Below are 23,254 nucleotides of genomic sequence, written 5' to 3'. Positions count from 1 at the left end.
TTAGGAAAGGCCAGATGATGCAAATTTCAAAGCTTTATAAATACCCTGACTCCTCAAACCTCGTCCCAACAATCAGCAGCCATGGGCTCCGCTATGCAGCTGCCTAGCACTCTGAAAATTAAAATAAATGATGCCCACACAGCAGGAGAAGGCTATAAGAAGATAGCAAAGCGTTTCCAGGTAGCCGTTTCCTCAGTTCGTAATGTAATTAAGAAATGGCAGTTAACAGGAACGGTGAAGGTCAAGTTGAGGTCTGGAAGACCAAGAAAACTTTCCGAGAGAACTGCTCGTAAGATTGCTAGAAAGGCAAATCAAAACCCCCGTTTAACTGCAAAAGACCTTCAGGAAGATTTAGCCGACTCTGGAGTGGTGGTGCACTGTTCTACCGTGCAGTGACACCTGCACAAATATGACCTTCATGGAACGGTCATCAGAAGAAAACCTGTCCTGCGTCCTCACCACAAAATTCAGCATCAAAAGCTTGCAAAGGAACATCTAAACAAGCCTGATGCATTTTGGAAACAAGTCCTGTGGGCTGATGAAGTTAAAATAGAACTTTCTGGCCGCAATGAGCAAAGGTATGTTTGGAGAAAAAAGAATGCAGAATTTCATGAAACGAACACCTCTCCAGCTGTTAAGCACGGGTGTGGATCGATCATACTTTGGGCTTGTGTTGTAGCCAGTGGCACGGGGAACATTTCACTTGTAGAGGGAAGAATTAATTCAATTAAATACCAGCAAATTCTGGAAGCAAACATCACACCATCTGTAAAAAAGCTGAAGATGAAAACAGGATGCCTTCTACAACAGGACAATGATCCTAAACACACCTCAAAATCCACAATGAACTATCTCAAGCGGCACAAGCTGAAGGTTTTGCCATGGCCCTCACAGTACCCTGACCTAAACATCACTGAAAATCTGTGGATAGACCTCAAAAGAGCAGTGCATGCAAGACGGCCCAAGAATCTCACAGAACTAGAAGCCTTCTGCAAGGAAGAATAGGTGAAAATCCCCCAAACAAGAATTGAAAGACTTTTAGCTGGCTACAGAAAGCATATACAAGCTGTGATACTTGCCAAAGGGAGTGTTACTAAGTACTGACCATGTAGAGTGCCCAAACCTTTGCTTCGGGCCTTTTTCCTTTTTTGTTATTTTGAAACTGTAAAAGGTGGAAATAAAAAAGTAATCTTGCTTAAAATATTAAAGTAATGTGTCATCTTTAACTTTATGCCTTTTGGAAATCAGGTCATCTTTTACTCTCTTAGTTATTCACAGTAACATAAATTTTGACCAGGGTGCCCAAACTTTTGCATGCCACTGTACATCAACTCTGTCTCTACAAAATCATAACTACTTTAAGAATTCTGTACCTTTCAGGATTTATTTTTCTAAACTCAAAATATGGGCCGAGTCTGGTTAACCTCTCCTCATATGACTGGTAATCCTTGTAATCATCTTTGCTGCACTCCCTCCATATAGCCAGTTTCTAGTTGAGAAATCGGAACTGTACACAGTATTTGAGATGCAGTCTCATCAGGGCTCTATATAAATACAACAAGACATCTTTGTTAGTGAACTCTAATCTTCTTGCAACTAAGGCCAACATATGCTTTGCTTTCCTAATTGCTTGCTGAGTCTACATGTTAGCAGTCAGTTACTGCGTACAAGAACACCCAGGACATAACTACCACATAACTTTCAGTCAGTTAGCAATTAAAAAGATACTTCAGTTCTCTACTAAATTGCATGACTTCATATTTTACTGCATTATATTCCATCATCCCTCTGATCGACATAATAAATCATTCACCTAACCAGTTTACGTTCTGAAATTCACCTGCATCAAGGGCAATACAGTGGTGTAGCTAGAGGAGCTACAGTCTCATAGCTCCAGTGAGCAGGTTTAATCCTGACCTCAGTTGCAGTCTGAATGGAATTCACATGTTCTCCCTTTTATTGCCTGAGAATCTATGTAGTCCAGTTTTAACCAAATCCCTAAGACATGAGGGTCAATAGGTTAATTCGCTACTGCAAAATTGCCCCTAATGTGTAGGTGAATGGTAGAGCCTGGGATCAATGGGAACAGGGGAGAATATACAGGATGAGTGTAAAATAGTTGCTTAGTGGCTCAAAGAATTTGTTTTCATGATTCTCTCCCCAAGGTTAAGTTTGCATCATTTGCAAGCTCAAATATTCTACATTTGATTCTTTCATCCAAAACACCGATAGATTGTGAACAGCTAGAAGCCCAGCACAGATATCTACAGCACCCATTAGCCATAGCCTCGCATCCCAAAAGTGACCCATTTTCTCCGATATCTTCGGTTCCATTAACCAATTTTCCATATTCCTCCACAATATATACTATGATACGGCATGGTAGCATAGTGGTTAGCACAACGTTTTACCACACCAGCGACACAGATTCAATTTCTGCTGCTGCCTGTTAGGAGTTTGTACGTTCTCCCCATGACCGTGTGGGTTTCCTCCGGATGCTACGGTTTTCTCCCACATTCCAAAGACGTACCCATTGGTAGGATAATTGGGTCATTACAAATTGTCTCATGATTAGGCTAGGATAAATAGGGCAGGGCCAGAAAGGCCTATTCCAAGCTGTATATCCATATAAAAAATTAATTTAGTAATTTCTTTCATGGAATCTTTAAGTACCTTCTCAAAGTTCAAATACACATCTACTAGTCTACCCTTACCATTCCATTATAATTTTTTTTTAAATTATAAAACATGACTTCCTTTTCATTAATACATTTGACCTATTATTATTTTCCCAGTGCCTTTCAATCATTTTGCCCGATGCCGGCCCCCTAGACCTGAGTCAACGTAGTAGCTTCAGTCATTTTCCTTACAAGTGATACCATGCTAACTGGTCTATTGCTCCTGGTGTTCTCTTGACCCATTCGTAAAAAAGAGTGGTGAAATTAGCTATGAATCTGTGGAATTGTTCTCAAATTTGTAAGAGCTTTTAACAAGCAGTTTTTACATTTCTCCTCAGCCTACTTTTGTATTCTTTCTTTCATTATCATTATCTTGACTCTCCCTTGCTGAATTCTTAAAACCTCCCATTCCTCATAATATTTCCAGAAAAAAGAAGTAGCAGATCTAAGTGAATTCCTGCTATCAAAGATAAACTTTAACTTCTCTACATTACCGCTACCAATCACTTTATGCCTGTTAAGACAAGAAAGCAAAATAATTGCTAAATCATCATTAGGTGTTTTGGAATTATACCTGGGCTATTACCTAATCAGTCATCCAATGACTAACTTGCCAATCTCATATCAAATGTATCCCTGTTGCAGAGTGTTTAGTTTTCAGGGACAGAATCACAAAGGGTATTCTCCCCAATTCAAGGAAATTATCTTGAACCATGCAGCTGCAGAATTCCACACCTGTTAAATGTCAAGCATGTACTCACTGGCCATTTTATTAGGTCAGCTTGAACCAATCTGGCCATTCTCCTCAAACCTCTCTCACTAACAACACGCTTTCACTCACAGATTCACGGGATTTTTTTTTTTGTTTCTTTTTGCAGCATTCTCTGATTGTGGGAGATTTTAATTTTCCGCACATAGACTGGGAAGCCCATTCTGTATAAAAGGGCTGGATGGATTGGAGTTTGTCAAATATGTGCAAGATAGTTTTTTGCAGCAATACATAAAGGTACCAACTAGAGAAGGGGCAGTGTTGGATCTCCTGTTAGGGAATGAGATAGGGCAGGTGACGGAGGTATGTGTTGGGGAGCACTTCGGGTCCAGTGATCACAATGCCATTAGTTTCAATATAATTATGGAGAAAGATAGGACTGGACCCAGGGTTGAGATTTTTGATTGGAGAAAGGCTAACTTTGAGGAGATGCGAAAGGATTTAGAAGGAGTGGATTGGGACAATTTGTTTTATGGGAAGGATGTAATAAAGAAATGGAGATCATTTAAAAGTGAAAATTTGAGGGTACAGGATCTTTATGTTCCTGTTAGGTTGAAAGGAAAGATTAAAAGTTTGAGAGAACCATGGTTTTCAAGGGATATAGGAAACTTGGTTTGGAAAAGGAGAGGGATCTACAATAAATATAGGCAGCTTGCAGTTAATGAGGTGCTCGAGGAATATAAAGAATGTAAAAGGAATCTTAAGAAAGGAATTAGAAAAGCAAAAAGAAGATACGAGGCTGCTTTAGCAAGTAAGGTGAAAATAAATCCAAAGGGTTTCTACAGTTATATTAATAGCAAAAGGATAGTGAGGGATAAAATTGGTCCCTTAGAGAATCAGAGTGGATGGCTATGTGCAGAGTCAAAAGAGATGGGGAAGATTTTGAACAATTTCTTTTCTTCGGTATTCACTAAGGAGAAGGATATTGAATTGTAAAGGAAACAAGAAGGGTAGTTATGGAAAGTATGATGATTAAAGAAGAGGAAGTACTGGTGCTTTTAAGGAATATAAAAGTGGATAAGTCTCCGGGTCCGGACAAGATATTCCCTAGGACCTTGAGGGAAGTTAGTGTGATAGCAGGGGCTCTGACAGAAATATTTCAAATGTCATTAGAAACAGGGATGGTGCCAGAGGATTGGCGTATTGCTCATGTGGTTCCATTGTTTAAAAAGGGTTCTAAGAGTAAACCTAGCAATTATCGGCCTGTGAGTTTGACGTCAGTGGTGGGTAAATTGATGGAAAGTATTCTTAGAGATGGTATATATAATTATCTGGATAGACAGGGTCTGATTAGGAAGAGTCAACATGGATTTGTGCATGGAAGGTCATGTTTGACAAATCTTATTGAATTTTTTGATGGGGTTACTAGGAAAGTTGACAAGGGTAAAGCGGTGGATGTTGTCTATATGGATTTCAGTAAGGCCTTTGACAAGGTTCCAAACGGAAGGTTAGTTAGGAAGGTTCAAACGTTAGGCATTAATATCGAAGCAGTAAAATGGATTCAGCAGTGGCTGGATGGGAGACGCCAGAGAGTAGTGGTGGATAACTGTGTGTCAGATTGGAGGACGGTGTGTAGCAGTGTGCCTCAGGGATCTGTACTGGGTCTAATGTTGTTTGTCATATATATTAATGATCTGGATGATGGGGTGGTAAATTGGATTACTAAGTATGCAGATGATACTAAGATAGGTGGTGTTGTGGATAATGAAGCAGGTTTTCAAAGCTTGCAGAGAGATTTACGCCAGTTAGAAGAGTGGGCTGAAAGATGGCAGATGGAGTTTAATGCTGAAAAATGTGAAATGCTACATTTTGGTAGGACTAATCAAAATAGGACATACATGGTGAATAGTAGGGCACTGAAGAATGCTGTAGAACAGAGGGATCTAGGACTAATGGTGCATAGTTCCCTGAAGGTGGAATCTCATGTGGATAGGGTGGTGAAGAAAGCTTTTGCTATGCTGGCCTTTATTAATCAGAGCATTGAGTATAGGAATTGGGATGTAATGTTGAAATTGTATAAGGCATTGGTGATGCCAAATTTGGAGTATTGTGTATAGTTCTGGTCACCGAATTATAGGAAAGATGTCAATAAAATTGAGACAGTACAGAGGAGATTTACTAAAATGTTGCCTGGATTTCATCTCCTAAGTTACAGAGAAAGGTTGAACAAGTTAGAAGAGCTGGCAGAAAGATGGCAGATGGAGTTTAATGCTGAAAAATGTGAGGTGCTACATGTTGGTAGAACTAATCAAAATAGGACATACATGGTAAATGGTAGGACATTAAAGAATGCTTTAGAACAGAGGGATCTTGGAATAATGGTGCATAGTTCCCTGAAGATGGGATCTCATGTGGATAGGGTGGTGAAGAAAGCTTTTGGTTTGCTGGCCTTTATTAATCAGAGTATTGAGTATAAGAGATGGGATGTAATGTTGAATTCATATAAGGCATTAGTAAGGCCAAATCTGGAGTATTGTGTATAGTTCTGGTCACCAAATAATAGGAAAGATATCAATAAAATTGAGAGTACAGAGGAGGTTTACTAAAATGTTGCCTGGGTTTCATCTCCTAAGTTACAGAGAAAGGTTGAACAAATTCTTTGGAGTGTAGAAGGTTGAGGGGGGACTTGTTAGAGGTGTTCAAAATTATGAGGGGGATTGATAGAGTTGACGTGGTTAGACTTCTTCCATTGAGAGTGGGAAAGATTCAAACAAGAGGACATGGGTTGAGAATTAGAGGGCAAAAGTTTAGGGGTAGCATGAGGGGGAACTTCTTTACTCAGAGAGTGGTAGCTGTGTGGAATGAGCTTCCAGCAGAAATGGTTGAGGCAGGTTCTATGTTGTCGTTTAAAGTTAAATTGGATAGATATATGGACAGGAAAGGAATGGAGGGCTATGGGCTGAGTGCAGGTCGTTGGGACTAGGTTAGGGTAAGGGTTCAGCATGGACTAGAAGGGCCAAGATGGCCTGTTTCCATGCTGTAATTGTTATATGGTTATAAGTTAGGTCTTTATTCTTTGGAGCATAGAAGGCTGAGGGGGGACTTGATAGAGGTGTTTAAAATTATGAGGGGGATAGATAAGAGTTGACATGGTTAGGCTTTTTCCACTGAGAGTGGGGGAGATTCAAACAAGAGGACATGAGTTGAGAGTTAAAGGGCAAAAGTTTAGGGGTAACATGAGGGGGAACTTCTTTACTCAGAGAGTGGTAGCTGTGTGGAACGAGCTTCCAGCAGAAGTGGTTGAGGCAGGTTCGATGTTGTCATTTAAAGTTAAATTGGATAGATATATGGACAGGAAAGGAATGGAGGGTTATGGGCTGAGTGCAGGTCGGTGGGACTAAGTGAGAGTAAGAGTTCGGCACGGACTAGGAGGGCCGAGATGGCCTGTTTCCGTGCTGTAATTGTTATATGATTATATATACGGTAAACTCTAGAATATGTGCTTGAAAATCCCAGGAGATCAAGTTTCTGAGACACTCAAAACCACCAACCTGTCTAGGACCAACAATCATTCAACGATCAAAATCTCATGGATCACAGTTTGGTCTGAAAACTGCACCTCTTGACCTCTTGCATGCTCTTACGCACTGGGTTCCTGCTGATTACGTTATTTGTATTAACAAGCAGGCATACCTAATAAAATGGCCACTTAATGTCTTATGTGACATATGTCAGCATCTCAATATGCATCAAGCTACAAATATTTCACCCTAAAAATCATGTTTTATTACTGACCACTCAAGTAATTTCACATTCCATCTTGCCACTTCAAGGCACCCTGCTCACATCATTTTATCAGTAGTGCAGAAGCATATAAGCATGAAAAGGAATGAGTATCTGGAATGTCGATTTCACATTTCTTTGTACAAATTAACAGTTTTAATCGATCTGACTACACGTACAAATGCTGTCCTTCAACCTCTCAAGATTCATTACGAAACCCAGTCACAAATTCAAGGCAGATGTCTACAGTTAAAGAAGGGATTTGCTTTATATACAAAGTGGAAATTTTTCATCATTAAGTGGAATGAGTTGGGCGGTCTGAATACATTATTTTTGGGCTCAAGCGTACTCCAGGAATAATTAATTGCCACAGATCTGTTTTCAATGAGTAATAGGAAAAATTGTATCATTTCAATAGTGGCGACAATTTAGGTGAATCACAATATGTCTCGCAGAGAAAAGAAAGGGAGGAAAAACATCGGCAGTACACAGAATTGGCCTGTTCTTTCTTCTACATCTGGCTGTCCTGCAGCTGACCATCATCATGATGCCAATACAATTCTTCCCAGTTCTGTCACTTCTGATATTGCTGCTACAATAGATATTGCACACTATTCGCAATTTTCAGACATCAACAAGAGCACTGGTTACAAATTAAGTTAGAATTGGCATTCTAGCCAATTCCACCAGACCCAATTATTTAATGAGCAATAAGCATCTTAATAAGGTGCAGCTATATCATGTTACATGACTTCACATGGATCCATTACAGCCTGAAAGAAGAGACTCACCAAACAAAATGTTCTCCTTCGAAAGAAAAGCATAAAACTAGTTATATCAGATTTGTACAAATCTCCCTCTGCATCGATTTCAGAGAACCCAGAGACAAAAATCCATCTCCTATTCCAATTTTGTGAACAGAAATAAAAATAAAATTGTATGACCTACTTGCATACCAACTGGAACATTGAATTCACACTAAGCATTACCTCTTGGGATTTCAGCATTAGGCCACCATCACAGACCAGCAGAAGATAACTGTTTGTATAAACTTCAATTCCAAAAGAAAATCTGAAACTTTGTTCATAGTTAGATGGTGTTCTTTTCTTGGACAGAATGCTTTCAATACTTATCAGCACAGCAATAGGCCCTTTTCCCCCCACTAGCTGCAGCTGACCATCAAGAACCCATCATAAACTAAACCTACAGTGATCCCATTTTTTCTTCCCGCATTCCCATCAACTCCTTCCAGATTGAGGATATTTAATCTACCAACCTGAATATTTCTAGGATGAGGATGAAATCAAGGGAACATACTTGCTCACTCAACACAGATTGCACCAGAAGTCAGAAATGGAATGCAGGTTGGTGTTGCGTGGCAACAAATCGAGCACTTTCTGCACTGGTTTTAGTGATACACCTTTCCACACAGTCACAAGGCATATTCATCAAAGAGAAAGGTTGATGGCCAACTAGTTCAAGTTTCAGCGCTTGTTTTCTCCTTCCAAAAAATTATATTCTTAAAACAATATCTGAAACAACTTTCAAATATACCAAGGTCAAAAATGTATTTAATCCATTGCGTGCACAGCATTCAACTACTAATCATTTAACACTGTATTTGGTTCCAAAAAGTACTACCACTGGGAGCAAATAATAATGTGACGCCTTAAAAGGAGGCTTATTTTGCACTTATTTTTCTCTACATCTCATCCAAGCCACTTAGATTGTGGCGATGAGTTCAGATTTCTATAGTTTAAATTTTATTAATTACCATGGTGAAGTTCACTAAATAGAACTCAAATACATATCTGAACTTCCATTCGACACAGCAGTGTTCATTTGCCTTCAGTAGTTTTCCCTATAGGCTATGCTAGATTCATAAATCAAAATCTGTCAGGTAATTGAAATGCAGTGGCATGAAGAATGCATGCTCATAGGCTGAGGAGTCACAAGTGTTCAGCAGTCGTTGCATATTCTAAAGGCTGGCATAAGCAAAACACAGAAACAACGTGCAAAATGCTGAAATGAAGGATAAAAATCTCTAATGCCCTAATAAATCAATACATATTTTATGGAAAGCAGCTACTTTTTTCCAAAGGTTTTATTCTTCTCAACCAGCAAGCAACCTAATAAGATCTGAAGCAAGAAAAAAAAATCAACTAATATTCAATTTAAAATTTTAAATCACAATGTTTATATTTTTCACCTGATTTCATGGTATATTCCCGACAAACTTAAACTAGAGAAGGAAATACAATGAGATGATGGAACTAATTAGAAGTATACCCACCTACATGTTCATCTGTTATTTGTACTGTGGGAAGTGTCTTGATTTTCTCTTTGTCTGCAGGAGGTGGGCCAGTATTTTCAAATTGATTCAACAACTGGAAGGAAACAGTTAATTTTAATCAACCAATAAATTTTATTTTAATTATACATTAATTTTGTAACAGCGAGATCTAATTGCTTCGCAAAAGCTGATTTTAGAAATCAGAATAACCGAAGCAAGGATTGAAACCACAACAAAATTTCAGGCTGTCAAAACTCTAAAAGCTTCACTTGTAAAATTTGCAAACAGGCATTGCATTCCTGGCTGGTCACACCTTGCTATTATTGTTCACAGCTAATCTACCTGTCTACCATTTTCTTTTGTGATTCAAGCACAAGAACTAGATCATCTCTATTTCATTAATTTGTCATCTCTGTCTATTAAATGACAGTGATCTAATTAGGACTCGTCTTCCCAAAGTGTACTATAGAAGTTGTAGAAAACCTACAGCACAATACAGGCCCTTCAGCCCACAGAGTTGTGCCGAACATGTCCCACCTTAGAAATTACTAGGCTTACCTATAGCCCTCTATTTTACTAAGCTCCATGTACCTATCTAAAAGTCTCTTAAAAGACCCTATCGTATCCGCCTCCACCACCGTTGCCGGCAGCCCATTCCACGCACTCACCACTCTCTGAGTAAAAAAAAACTTACCCCTGACATCTCCTCTGTACCTACTCCCCAGCACCTTAAACCTGTGTCCACTTGTGGCAACCATTTCAGCCCTGGGAAAAGGCTCTCACTGTCCACACGATCAATGTCTCTCATCGTCTTAAACACCTCTATCAGGTCAACTCTCATCCTCCATTGCTCCAAGGAGAAAAGGCCAAGTTCACTCAACCTATTCTCATAAGGCATGCTCCCCAATCCAGGCAACATCCTTGTAAATCTCCTTTGCACCCTTTCTATGGCTTCCACATCCTTCTTGTACAGAGACGACCAGAACTGAGCACAGTACTCCAAGTGTGGTCTGACCAGGGTCCTATATAGCTGCAACATTACCTCTTGGCTCCTAAATTCAATTCCACGATTGATGAAGGCTAATACACCATACGCCTTCTTAACCACAGAATCAACCTGAGCAGCTGCTTTGAGTGTCCTATGGACTCGGACCCCAAGATCCCTCTGATCCTCCACACTACCAAGAGTCTTACCATTAATACTATATTCTGCCATCATATTTGACCTACCAAATTGAACTCCATCTGCTACTTCTCAGCCCAGTTTTGCATCCTTTCAATATCCTGCTGCAATCTCTGACAGCCCTCCACACTATCCACAACACCTCCAAACTTTGTGTCATCAGCAAACTTACTAACCCATCCTTCCACTTCCTCGTCCAGGTCATTTATAAAAATCACAAAGAGTAAGGGTCCTATAACATATCTGAGGCACTCCACTGATGACCAACCTCCGTGCAGAACATGACCCGTCTACAACCACTCTTTGCCTTTTGTGAGCAAGCCAGTTCTGGATCCAAAAAGCAATGTCCCCTTGGATCCCATGCCTCCTTGATTTCTCGCTAAGACTTGCATGGGGTACCTTATCAAATGCCTTGCTGAAATCCATATACACTACATCTACTGCTCTTCCTTCATCAATATGTTTAGTCACATCCTCAAAAAATTCAATTAGGCTCGTAAGGCATGACCTGCCCTTGACAAGGCCAAGCTGACTACTCCTAATCATATTATACCCCTCCAAATGTTCATAAATCCTGCCTCTCAGGATCTTCTCCATCAACTTACCAACCACTGAGGTAAGACTCACCAGTCTATAATTTCCTGGGCTATCTCTACTTCCTTTCTTGAATAAGGGAACAACATCCACAACCCTCCAACCCTCGGGAACCTCTCCCGTCCCCATTGATGATGCAAAGATCATCCCCAAACTTTCACATATCAACATATTTGTCAAGTTTTCACTCACTCACTCAACCTATCTATTTCCTACTGCAGAGTATAAACATCATCATCACAGCATGTCCTCCACCTCAATCCCTTCTATTTTTGTGTCTCAGCACGGTTAGATACTTTAGACACTGGCTGTAAGTTATCTTGTGCAACAGCCTATGATATAGCTCAATTACCTTCTGGAAGCCCAAATGCACTACATCAATGTTCCCCTGTATCAGCTCTGATTGTTAAATCCTCAAAGGACTCTAGCAATGATAGGATTTTTCTTTCATAAGATTTGGTTTGATTGCATTAAGCTTCTCAAATAACTTCCTATTTCTTTCTTGAGTCAAGACATTAAGCTAAGTTACCTATTACTTCCTGCTTTATTTCCTCCTTTCTTAATCAAGGAGATCACTTAAGCAGTGTATCATTCCACTGGGACCCATCAAGAACTTGGTGAGTTTTTAAAAACATCAACCGATGGGAAGTCCTGGAGACCCCAGTCCTGCTGAAGGATTTCGGCCAAAAACGTCGACTGTACTTTTTTTCCAATGTGCTGCCTGGCCTGCTGAGTTTCTCCAGCATCTTGTGTGTGTTGCTTGAATTTCCAGTATCTGCAGATTTCCTCTTGTTTGTGACCCCTACCTTTGGTCCCATTAGGTTCTACAAAGCCTTGTCCCTCATGATAGAGATTGCTACAAGTACTTCCATGTCATTTGAAAATTAGCCTATTATCTTTAGGGCGTTTGCAGTATCCTCCACAGCTGAGAATGACATTAAGCACCGATTTAAATCATCTGTAATTTTCCCATGATTAATACCACATTCTCATCCTTGGCTATCCCAGACATACCCAGATATCCTCTTTAATTAAAAACAAAACCTCACTGTATACTTTAATGTTTCTTCTCTCCTTATCAATGTTTTCTTAGCTTTTTAATTTCACATTGTTGGTTCCTGAAGAGCTCCCCAACCTTCTGATCTATTATGTTTTTGCCACTTTGCATGTTCCAGTTCTTGTTTCTTTGACTTTGTTGACCACACATCTTTTTCCTTGTTGAGTCTCTCCTTCTAACTGAGATAAATTTCTGCTGAGCATTATGGATTTACCACATTATCTTCCACTGCTTCTCCTGACCTTTCCTTTAGCCTATCTTCTCAATTCACTCAAGTCGGATCTAATCTCATACCTTTTTAATTGTGCTTATGTAAAGTGAGGACATTGTTTTGGACCAGAGTTGTTCTCCCTCAAATTGCACCTGGAATTCTACCATTTTATAATCATGATTCCTAGGGGATCCTTAACTATAATATTGTTTATTAGCAAGAGAAGATCTGTAGATGCTGGAAATCAGAGTATATACACAAAGTGCTGGAGGAACTCAGCAGGCCAGGCAGCATTTGTGGAAAAGAATAAACAGTTGACATTTCAGCAGAGTTCCTTCATCAGAACAGATACTCTTTTCCATAGATGTTCCGTAGCCTGCTGAGTTCCTTCAGCATTGTGTGTGTTGCTTACTAATCTCATTTTACAAATAACCAAATACAAAGTAACCTGCTTCGGTTACACTTTACAACATACTACTTGAAGAAACAATTCCTGATCCACACAACAATTTCTTCCATATCTTTGCCAGTTTAATTAAATATTTATTAATTCATTAATTTATTAAGATAAAGTGCTGAGTAGGTCCTTCTGGCCCTTCGAGCCACTCCGCCTAGCAATTCTCCAGTTTAATCCTAGCCTAAGCACGGGACAATTGACAATGACCAATTAATCAGTACGTCTTTGGACTATGGGAGGAAAATGGAGCATCCGGAGGAAACCCATGCGATCACAGGGAGAATGTACAAACTCTTTACAGGCAGTGGCGGGAATCGAACCCTGGGTCACCTGTACTGTGAACCGCAGTGCTAACCACTACTTTGCCGTGCCTCCCAATATACAGATTAAAATTACCCCTTCTCATGTGACCTTGATATTTCCTCATTATGCCTCTTCTTATCGAGAGACAAAATATTCAGTGCCTATACCCTAGTCTCACTCGTGTCTTCTTTCCCCTGCTCTTCCTTATTTCCACATAAACTAACTCCATATCACAAACAAACAACATCTATTTCATGACTTATCTTGCTTGATTGCATCGCTGCCTTTCCCTTTCTGCCCATTATTTTACACCATTAAGTTCCCACTCCTGGTCACCTTGCAACCACATCACTGTAACAGTTATAAAGTAAATTTATTAGTACTATGCCATAAACTTATCTATCTTATTACCGAATGATAGTAACACTTGTAAGAGCCTTGAGCTTTGGCCTTTTACAATTTACTTTACTCACTCTCAAGTTCCATTTTCTACCATTCACTTTCACTTATAATTTCTGGCCCTTGCCATTATGCTTTCATTTTCATCATATACTTCATTAGCCTCCATCAATGCACATTCTCGCTTCTTTTTGAATTATTAAGTTTCCTTTCACGAGAACCCTACATCCCAAATTAGTTTAAACTCTTATCGATTAAACTATTTATGCAACATTTCTGGGTTTGTGGAATGGTAGTAGCAGGTAGAGGGTGAGCAAATAAAAAGAATTTCACAATCTGTTATACTACTACTTCAGTAAGAAGCTAGGCATGCTTTTTTAAAAAACACTATTTTTGATTTAGTGTCTTAAAGTCAGTTATTATAGTTTTCAAGTGAATAGTATCACATTAACCAAATTAACTACCTGTGTAATGATTGTGTCCAAACCATTGGCGCCCCATGCATAATCCATTGGATTTGAGTGCAAGACACCCCTTTAATGTACAGAAAACAATACATTAAATATAAACATATATGAGAAACAATAAGCAATGGTGTTATCTTTAGTCAGTAGGTTTCAAACTACTCAAGATGCAAAATAAATGGGTAACTGAATTTTGAACATTAGTCCACTGTAGTGAGTTTAAATTGCAGCATTAAATGTAATACAATAACAAGTTCCTTCCCATTCCTTTATCCACCATTTCTGGAACTAAGTTCCAAGCTTCACGGCAAATAAACCTTCATATCTTAGCCAAGTAACCACTTCACAAGAGCCAGATCAAAGAACTGTTTTCATATAAAATTCGCATGCAATATGTCAGCAAAAGATCACTGGATAGGAACAAGTAACTAATCTACACATATGGAAGCACATTCAGATACACCAGCTCAAACACTGATCAAAGTGGAGAACTTCCCAAGTTTGTAAAGTTAAATACCACGATTCTCCAGATTTATTTATTGAAGTATTTGAAGTTTCTCTTTACATTTTAGTGTACGTTTAAGATCAACTTATCTCAGGAGACCCAACTATTTGTATGAACAACAGCATGCAAGATTTGCAAGTTATAACACATGACTTTAGTATCCAAGGCAAGAAGATCCAAATAAATGATGCAGAGGGCATGGAGTAGTAAAAACTAGAGGACAGGCTCAGACTGTGGACTGATGGAATTATTGATATAGAGATGAATATCAATGCTAATATCAATGCTGATCGGGAATCAGACTTCTGTGCATTTTACCCAGCAACAGCAGTTTACTTTATCGAAATCAGGCTTGGTAGCTGATTGAGTAGATAGATAAGGTGTACACAATATTCTCAGAATGACAGGAATGTAGATGATGGGAGATGATGGCTATATGGTGGATTGTAAGTTATCATCAGAACAAAGTTGAATGCACCGATTCAAATCTGCAGACTTCTTCAAGGTGCTGCATTTCCCAGTTAATGAATATTCTTACATACCATTCAGAAATATAAAGCCAGATTAGTCAAGCTAACATTTAAAGCGGGTGCAAAGGGAGCCTTCATCAACCCACCCTCCAGCTTCAAGAAAGGAAAAAAGTCAGAGTTACATGATGCAGTTCAGTGCATTATCAATGTGGCTGGATGTTCCAGAAAGGCAAACAGCTTATCACCTCCTTTGGTCAAAGATAGAAATTTGTGACGTCTTCAGTAACTCTACAGATGGAACATCATCACAATACACTTTATCAAGATTAGATCCTGTACATCAGTCAGATCTCATATAAACTTATTGCTCACATCCCAAAGACTCACAGTGAGATCCTTCAACGTCACACTTGTGTTCCCCCAACCACTACCTCTTACTGGCTATCACCTATGAGAAGACCTGAAGGCCAGAAGGGCAAAATAAAAGCAGTGTTTGCAACTGGTGGTCCTAGACTCAAGTGGGTTAGAGAACCATGGCACCACACTTTGATTTCCCCAGTGCACTGATGGAGAGCAAACAAAGCAAACATCAACAGGTGCTTAGTCCTCTAAAAATACTGAGAAAGCAAGAGGTTCTGGGCAAATAAACTCCAAATGACAGTGTGCTGATGTTCCATCGGCTATGGCTTTATCAGGATTGGAACTGATAGTGGTCTGCACCAATTGACTTCAAGCCAATAAAGGAAAAGGAGATGGTGGATGCCTGTATTATGATTCCCCAAGAAGATAAAGTTGTTTGCAAAATACTCCACCAATATGTTTGTAAATGTCCCATCACCACAGTTTTCAAACTAATGCTTTGCTAGCTTTATTCTCCTTTGCAACCTGCCAGAGATTCAAGTCTGGCTGAAGCTCATTCTTAAGAAAACATGGGAATCTCTGCTTTGCCAGCTGCTCACAGGGACACACGCACATATAAATGTCGACTGCTGCTAGAAGAATACTCTAGAAAATAACAGAAGTAGGTCATCTGTCTCTGCAAGCTTGTCCTGCCATTCAGTAAGAACATGGCTGAGGTACCTCAGGCCTCATCTTCTCTTCATGACTAGTTCCCTATAGCCACCTATTTTTAGACTTTCAATATAAGTCTAATTATTTTCAGGAATTTATAAATTGTTTTCTAGAAAACATGCCCTTGAATCTCAGAAGGCCATGGATCAAGTGTTGGCTATAACCACAAAGACATTGACTAAAATTTAAAATACTTTTGAGTTCTCCATTTTAGATGAGAAGGTCTCAAAACAAATGGTCACAAAATTCTTCTTAATGAAACACTTCAAGCTTCAATATAAAACTAATCAGTAGCTTTTGCAATACGTCTTACCATGGACCCAATCCTAAATGTGGTACTGCTGTGGGTGCAATGATTCCATTAACCAATTGCTGGATAATTCTGAAAGAAAAAGGCAAGTTTAAGTGGTACTGTTATTACCAACTATTCACAAGCATGTTACAAGCCTCCATTGATGAAAATATTACATGGAAACTATGATAATGCATTATACACAGTTATCAGAACAGTCAACCTTTTGTATGGTAAGGTGAACTCTTGTCCTCATAATCCACCTTGCTATGACCTCACACTTTATCGTTTACCTGTACTGTACTTTTTTTGGTAGCTTTTACACTTTATTCTGCTTTGTTATTGTTTTACAGGTGTCCCCCACTTTTCGAACGTTCACTTTACGAAACCTCACTGTTACGAAAGACCTACATTAGTACCCTGTTTTCGCTTTCAGAAGGTGTTTTCACTGTTAGGAAAAAAAATTCAACGCGTCATAAAAAATCAGCATGCGAAAAAATCAGTGCGCGATAAAAGGCAGCACGCCCCAAGCAGCCGCTCTCCCCCGGATTCGGAACTGCTTTGCTTTAACACGTGCCTGTGAGCAGTCGTTTGCAAGATGAGTTCTATGGTATCGGAAAAGCCTGAAAGAGCTCCTAAGGGTGTTACACTTACGGTAAAACTAGACATAATTATGCCTTTTGATCGTGGTGAACGAAGTAAGGAGAACGTGAGCTTGGCTTGTGGAAGTTGACGAATGTGATGTTGAAGAGTTTTGGCATCCCGTCACCAAGAATTGACAGATGAAGAGCTGATGCAATTGGAAGAAAAAAGGATAACAATGGAAACCGAATGAGTAATGATAAAAGTATGACTTTTAATTTTGAAAGGGTATGTCGGTTTATGGATATTTGCAGGATGGTTTGAGTCCTTATTAAAGAACTGTGTGATAGAAAAATGCGCGAGGCTCAGCAGTCAAGCAAGCCTTCCACATCAGCCACAGCAGACAACGAACCTCGACCTTTGACATCGAGGCGGGCAGAGACAGAAGAAGATGAGCTGCCTGCTCTAATGGAAACAGGCAACGAGATGACACCCCAGTGTCCCACCACCCCAACCCCAAGGCCACGGACAGATACCAGTTCGTGGAGAATGCAGCGGTAGCCAGGAGGCACAGAGAACATCTTTAAGGAAAAAGCCGAAATAAACATGCTAATTAATTAGGTGCCGCTGACACGTAATTGTCGGCCCAAATCAGAGACAACGCAATCGGAAATCGGCACTGATCTGGGCCGACAATTACGGGCAGCACCTAATTAATTAGCATGTTTGTTTCGGCTTTTTTCTTAAAGATGTGCTGTGTACCTCCCGGCTACCGCTGGACCCCTGCGTTCTTCGTGGCAATGTATCGCTCAGTGGCCCGGAGGGTGGGGGCCACTGCACCACCCAAACTCCGACAAGTCTAACACACCATCAGTGTGCTCTGCACTGTCTTCCCGATTCCCGTAAGTGATACTAAACTGTACATACATTATTTCTACTTTATAGAGGCTGTGTATTTTTACGTGTTATTTGGTAGATTTGGCAGCTTCATAGTTTAAAGGTTACTGGAGAGAGTGTTCTTGCCAACAGCGCTTGCGTGAGATTTTCTGCCGACGGCGCTTGCGTGAGATTTTCGCTTCAGCGAACAGTTCAATAATGATTGTGGAAAAGTATTTCTACTTTATATAGGCTGTGTATTTATCATATCATTCCTGCTTTTACTATATGTTACTGTTATTTTAGGTTTTATGTGTTATTTGGCACAATTTGATAGGTTATTTTTTGGGTCTGCGAACGCTCACATATTTTTCCCGTATAAATAAATGGTAATTGCTTCTTTGCCTTACGACATTTCGGCTTACGAACTGTTTCATAGGAACACTACCTTCGGATGGTGGGGGGATCCTGTACCTTATTTTCCCTCAATGCACCGTGTAATGATTTGATTTGTGTGAAGAGTATGCAAAGCACACTTTTCACTGCATCTTGGTACATGTGACAACAATAAACCATACAAGACCATATGTATCAAAAACTTTCATTTTAAACTGCAAATTAAATCTAGAATAGCCACAAGTGTTCAAAATGTATACTTTTTTAAAATTTCATTCGTGTACTTGCTTTTTTTTGGATTAATTTTTCCCCAATACAATTGTATCGGACATCATAGAAATACCACTAATAGACAGTGAAGTAAAATAAATGACAAATGACTGCCAAAGGGAACATAGGGGACACTTGTATTTGGCCACTCAGGTTACAGAAATCTGTCCAAAAATCCAAAGATATAGAAAAGAATTCACTCTCACAGATCTAATGGGGAAAACAATAAAGAGCATTAAACATAAGAACAGAATTAGGCCAGCTGATCCATCGCGCCTGTTCCACCATTTAACCATGACTAATCTTTCACTCTGAACCCCATTCTTTTGCTTTCACCCAGTAACCGCTGATACACTTATTTATCAAGAACTTATCAACCTCCACTTTAAATAAAAGATTAGTTTTATTTGTCACACGTACATTGTAACATACAGTGAAACAAACATTCAATAACTTGGCCTTGCCAACCATCTGTGACAATGAATTTCAAACTGATCAACCTCTGGTTAAAGGAGTTCCTCCTCATCTCCGTTCCACAGGGACATCCCCTCACCTCCCCCCCCCAACTCTCTACCTGAGGCTGTGCCTTCTGGTCCAATCCTCTCTCACACTGTAAACATCCTCCTCACATCCACTCTATCCATGTCTTTTAATATTTGGTGAGTTTCAATGAGATCATTCCTCCTACTTTTAAACTCCAGCAAGTAAAGGTCCAAAGCAATCTTCAGGTATTAATGTTTCATTGCCAAGATCAGTCTCGTAAACTTGGACCCTCTCCAACACCAGCATACTCTTCTTTGGATATGGGCACAAAACTGCTGACAACCGACACAAATTTTTTTTCCAATTCATCTTTCTTGACTCATGCACGGATGATGTGATGTGATTATTGACTACAGGAAGGGAAAAAAAAAAAAGAGGTCCTTGAGCCACTCCTCATTAGGTCAAGGGAGGTGCAGGGTATCAGCAGCTTTAAATTCCTTGGTGTTATCATATCAAAGGACCTGTCCTGGGGCCAGCATGTAAGTCCCATCACAAAGATGGCAATAATGCTTGTACCGTTTTAGAAGTCTGCACAGATTTAGCATGTCATCTAAAACTTTGACAAACTTCTATTGATGCACAGAAGTGAGTACCCTGACTGGTTGCATCACTACCTGGCATGAAAGCACCAAATGCCCATGAAAAGAAAAGCCTACCAAAAGTGGTGGACCTAGTCCAGTCCATCACAGGCAGAGCCCTACCTACCTACCTACCTACCACTGAGTACAGCTGCAAGAAGAACTGTCACAAAAAAAGCAGCATCCATCAAAGACTTCCATCATGCAGACCATGCGCTTTTCTCACTGCTGCCATTGGGAAGGAGGTACAGGAGCCTTATAACCCACACCAGCAAGTTCAGGAACAGTTATCATCAACCATCAAGCTCCTGAACCAGCATAGATAACTTCACTCAACTCAACTCCAAACTGATTCCACAACCTATGGACTCACTTTCAAGGCTTCTACAACTCGTGTTCTTTTTTATTGATTTATGCAGTTTGTCTTCTTTTGCATATTGGTTGTTTAACAAGTGTTTGTTACAAGTTTTTCCACTGATTCTATTGTATTTCTCTGTTCTATTGTAAATCCTGCAAGAAAATGAATCTTGAGGTAGTATATGGTGACATTTACTTACTTCGATAATAAATTTACTGTGAACTTTGAACAATTTCACATTATGGAAAATCTCGATACTGCCCATCTTCCAAGAATCCAACCCAATGCCCCCCATCTTTTGCCCTGCAAAGTGGGGATTACCTTTAATATAGAGTCAACAACATTTAACTCAGTTGACAAACACTGAACTCTGAGGAGTACACTTACCCTTCTAGAGTTGGCACTCCTTCGTTCCGTGTTGTAGGCCGCCGTGATGGGAAACGGGGTGCTCGGGGTTGCCTAGAACTATATCGTGGACGTGATTGGTGCTCCCGCTCCCTCCTGTTTTCAGAGTCTCTGTTTTCATCTGGTGTTTGGTTTGCTCCAAAGGAAAAGGGATCAAAGGGATCATCCAAAATACCAAATGTAAACTGTCCATAGCTTCCTTGCGGCAAGGTAAGTAGGTGCTGGTCTAAACCCTAAAGTAAGCAGAATTTTAGAAAATTAGGAATAAAGGTTCAGCTATCTTATTAAAAAATCATTTTTCATTTGGCTCCTTCTTATCCATTTTGTAAGGCAATTTACCGTTATGAAGGCCAGTATGAAGCTTTAATTCAATACTTGTGACATCATTTGGCTCATGGTTAATTTACCAGAGAAAATCTACTCTGCTAAATTCAGCCACACATTGGTCCAACACAGGAACGTTTTATGGTTTTCAACTTCCATAAGGAGCATAAAATAATGTTGGATATCCAACATTAACTGTTAATCTAAAATACAATTAATCTTTGACAAGAAGACAAAAAGGATGTTGAATTTGGATCAAAAATAGATGAGTCAAAATATGAATTTTTTTTATCTAGAATAAATATTAACTTTCCTCAATAGAAGTTAAAGCATAATTTACAGTATCATTCCTCATATATACTTAGTTGTACGCATCAGACTTTGGGTCCTTATTCCAATTTGCCTTTTTAAAATGTGGAAGCATACTTTTTCTATCTGCATTTCTAAGATCCAAAGCAAGGAGCAATATATTTTCTGTTTTTTTTTTAAACCTAAAGCCTGATTTATACTTGTGCGTACGGGCTACCCCGTAGTCTATGCTGTAGGCCTGATTTATACTTTTGCGTACCCCTGCGCCGTAGCGAGTATGCTTAGTTGTGTCTGTGTCACTCTGCAATTCACCACCAAAACGCTAGTTGGCAGTGGGATTTCTATGCCACTGTGTTGAGTTTCTTCGTGAGAGCCATGAACGAGGAAATGTATTTCAAATATTTTCGGATGTTGGCAGGTAAGATTTGACGATTTGGTTCATCATCTCCAACCATTTATTTCGCATCAGTGTACAGACATGGCGGAGAAAAGCAACCAGAAATGCGTAGGAGGAAATGCGATGCTACCAAGCGGACCAATCACAGTTGTTGCGGTCTGCATAGCCACGACGCGCGAGTTACTTTTTTGGGGAGGTTCATGTCACCCTACAGCGTAGGGTATGCAGTACCTACAGTGTACATTTGACACAGAAGTATAAATTGGGCTTAAGAGTAACACTTCGCTCCCATCTGTGCTAAATGATACCAAGTCCAAAATGGTATTCCTTTTCTTGCTCTAAGCATAATACATGTCTGTACGACAACCAAATGGTTATAATTCAAAAGTGAACGTTAATGAGTATTTCAAACAATTCAACAGAAAGTCCTAGGTGTTCACTATCCTGTCCTTATCAGATGATCATGCACAAATATACTTTGAACAGAAATCCCTTTATTCTATTTTTTCTCTGCCACTGGATTTCAATGGCAGACACTTTATACCAACAGAGTAACAAATTGCCTCATTTACAGTATTGTATGGAAGAAATACTCTTCAGCTGTTTCCCTTATATGTTCAGCCCACAATGACAATCCAAATACAGCAGTTCTATTTATACAATGAGATGATACTAAAATAGAAAAGCAGAAAATTCTACAACTACTCAGCAGCTCAGTTGCTGACTTTGGAAACAAATAGTGAATATTTCAGGTCAATTACCAAATAACAGACCAATCATATTTTTTGTTTTTAGGTCGGATGTCTAACATCTAGAATTATCTGATTTTCTTTCAACTTGACACTGTCAGAACTGCAAATCTAGGTCTTGAATTTTAGGAGTCTCCAAACAAAAAGAGTTTCTGTAGTAAGCCAGTAAGGCATAGGAGCAGAATTAGGACAAATGACCCATCGAGTCTGCTCTGATGATTGATTTATTTTCCCTTCAAACCTATTCTCCTGTCTCCTGCCTGTAAACTTTGATGCCCTTCCTAATCAAGAACCTATCAATCTCGGTTTCAAATATGCCAAATGACATGGCCTCCACAAGAATCTGTGGCAATGAACTCCCCAGATTCACTAGCATCAGGCTGAAGAAATTCCTCCTCAGCTCTATTCTAAAGGGACATTTTTCTATTCTGAAGCTGTGCCTTCTGGTCCTAGGTTCCTCCACTACTGGAAACATCCTTTTCATGTGTACTGTCTAGGCTTTTCAATATTCAGTAAGTTTCAATGAGAACAACCCTCAGCTCCAGAGAGTACAGGCCCATATGTTAACGTTTTCATTCCCAGGATTATTCTCGTAAACCTCCCCTGGACCCTCTCCAATGCCAGTATATCCTTTCTTAGATATGGAACCTAAAACTGCTCACAATACACCAAATGCAGTCAGACCATTGGTATACATGTATTGTATTTGTTATTGAGGACAACGGCCACAAGGATATTCGGCACTATCTGCCTATTACCTTTCCCTCTCCTGACAGTTACACAACTACCTAGCTCTGCAATCTAGGTGTGAGTATCTTCCTGCAGCTCTTATCTATTACCTCCTCATTCTCACGAATGAGTCAAAGGTCATTCAGCACCAGCTCCAGGTCCCTAACAGTCTGTAAGAGCTGTACTCAGATGCACTTGTCACTGGTGTAGAATCAGCAAAACTGGAGATCTCCCAGATCTTACATTAGGAGTATATCACTGACCTGGAA

At 39.7% G+C, this 23,254-nt stretch overlaps 1 protein-coding gene across 1 annotated transcript in view; it reads right to left on the bottom strand.

Annotated features, from left to right (window-relative positions):
* Positions 1-23,254, bottom strand: part of rnf126 (ring finger protein 126) — a 69,210-nt gene that overhangs the window by 14,271 nt on the left and 31,685 nt on the right. Inside the window, exons 4-7 of the mRNA XM_072244067.1 lie at positions 20,460-20,710; positions 16,491-16,559; positions 14,132-14,201; positions 9,464-9,557 (exon numbers count right to left, since the gene is read on the bottom strand). Coding sequence (XP_072100168.1) covers positions 9,464-9,557; positions 14,132-14,201; positions 16,491-16,559; positions 20,460-20,710 — 484 coding nt within the window. The remainder of the gene's footprint in view (positions 1-9,463; positions 9,558-14,131; positions 14,202-16,490; positions 16,560-20,459; positions 20,711-23,254) is intronic.

The sequence above is a fragment of the Mobula birostris genome, chromosome 26 (genome assembly GCF_030028105.1).
Source record: "Mobula birostris isolate sMobBir1 chromosome 26, sMobBir1.hap1, whole genome shotgun sequence".
NCBI lineage: Eukaryota > Metazoa > Chordata > Chondrichthyes > Myliobatiformes > Myliobatidae > Mobula > Mobula birostris.
Note: the sequence above shows the minus strand (reverse complement) of the source record. Positions and strands in the feature narration are given on the sequence as shown.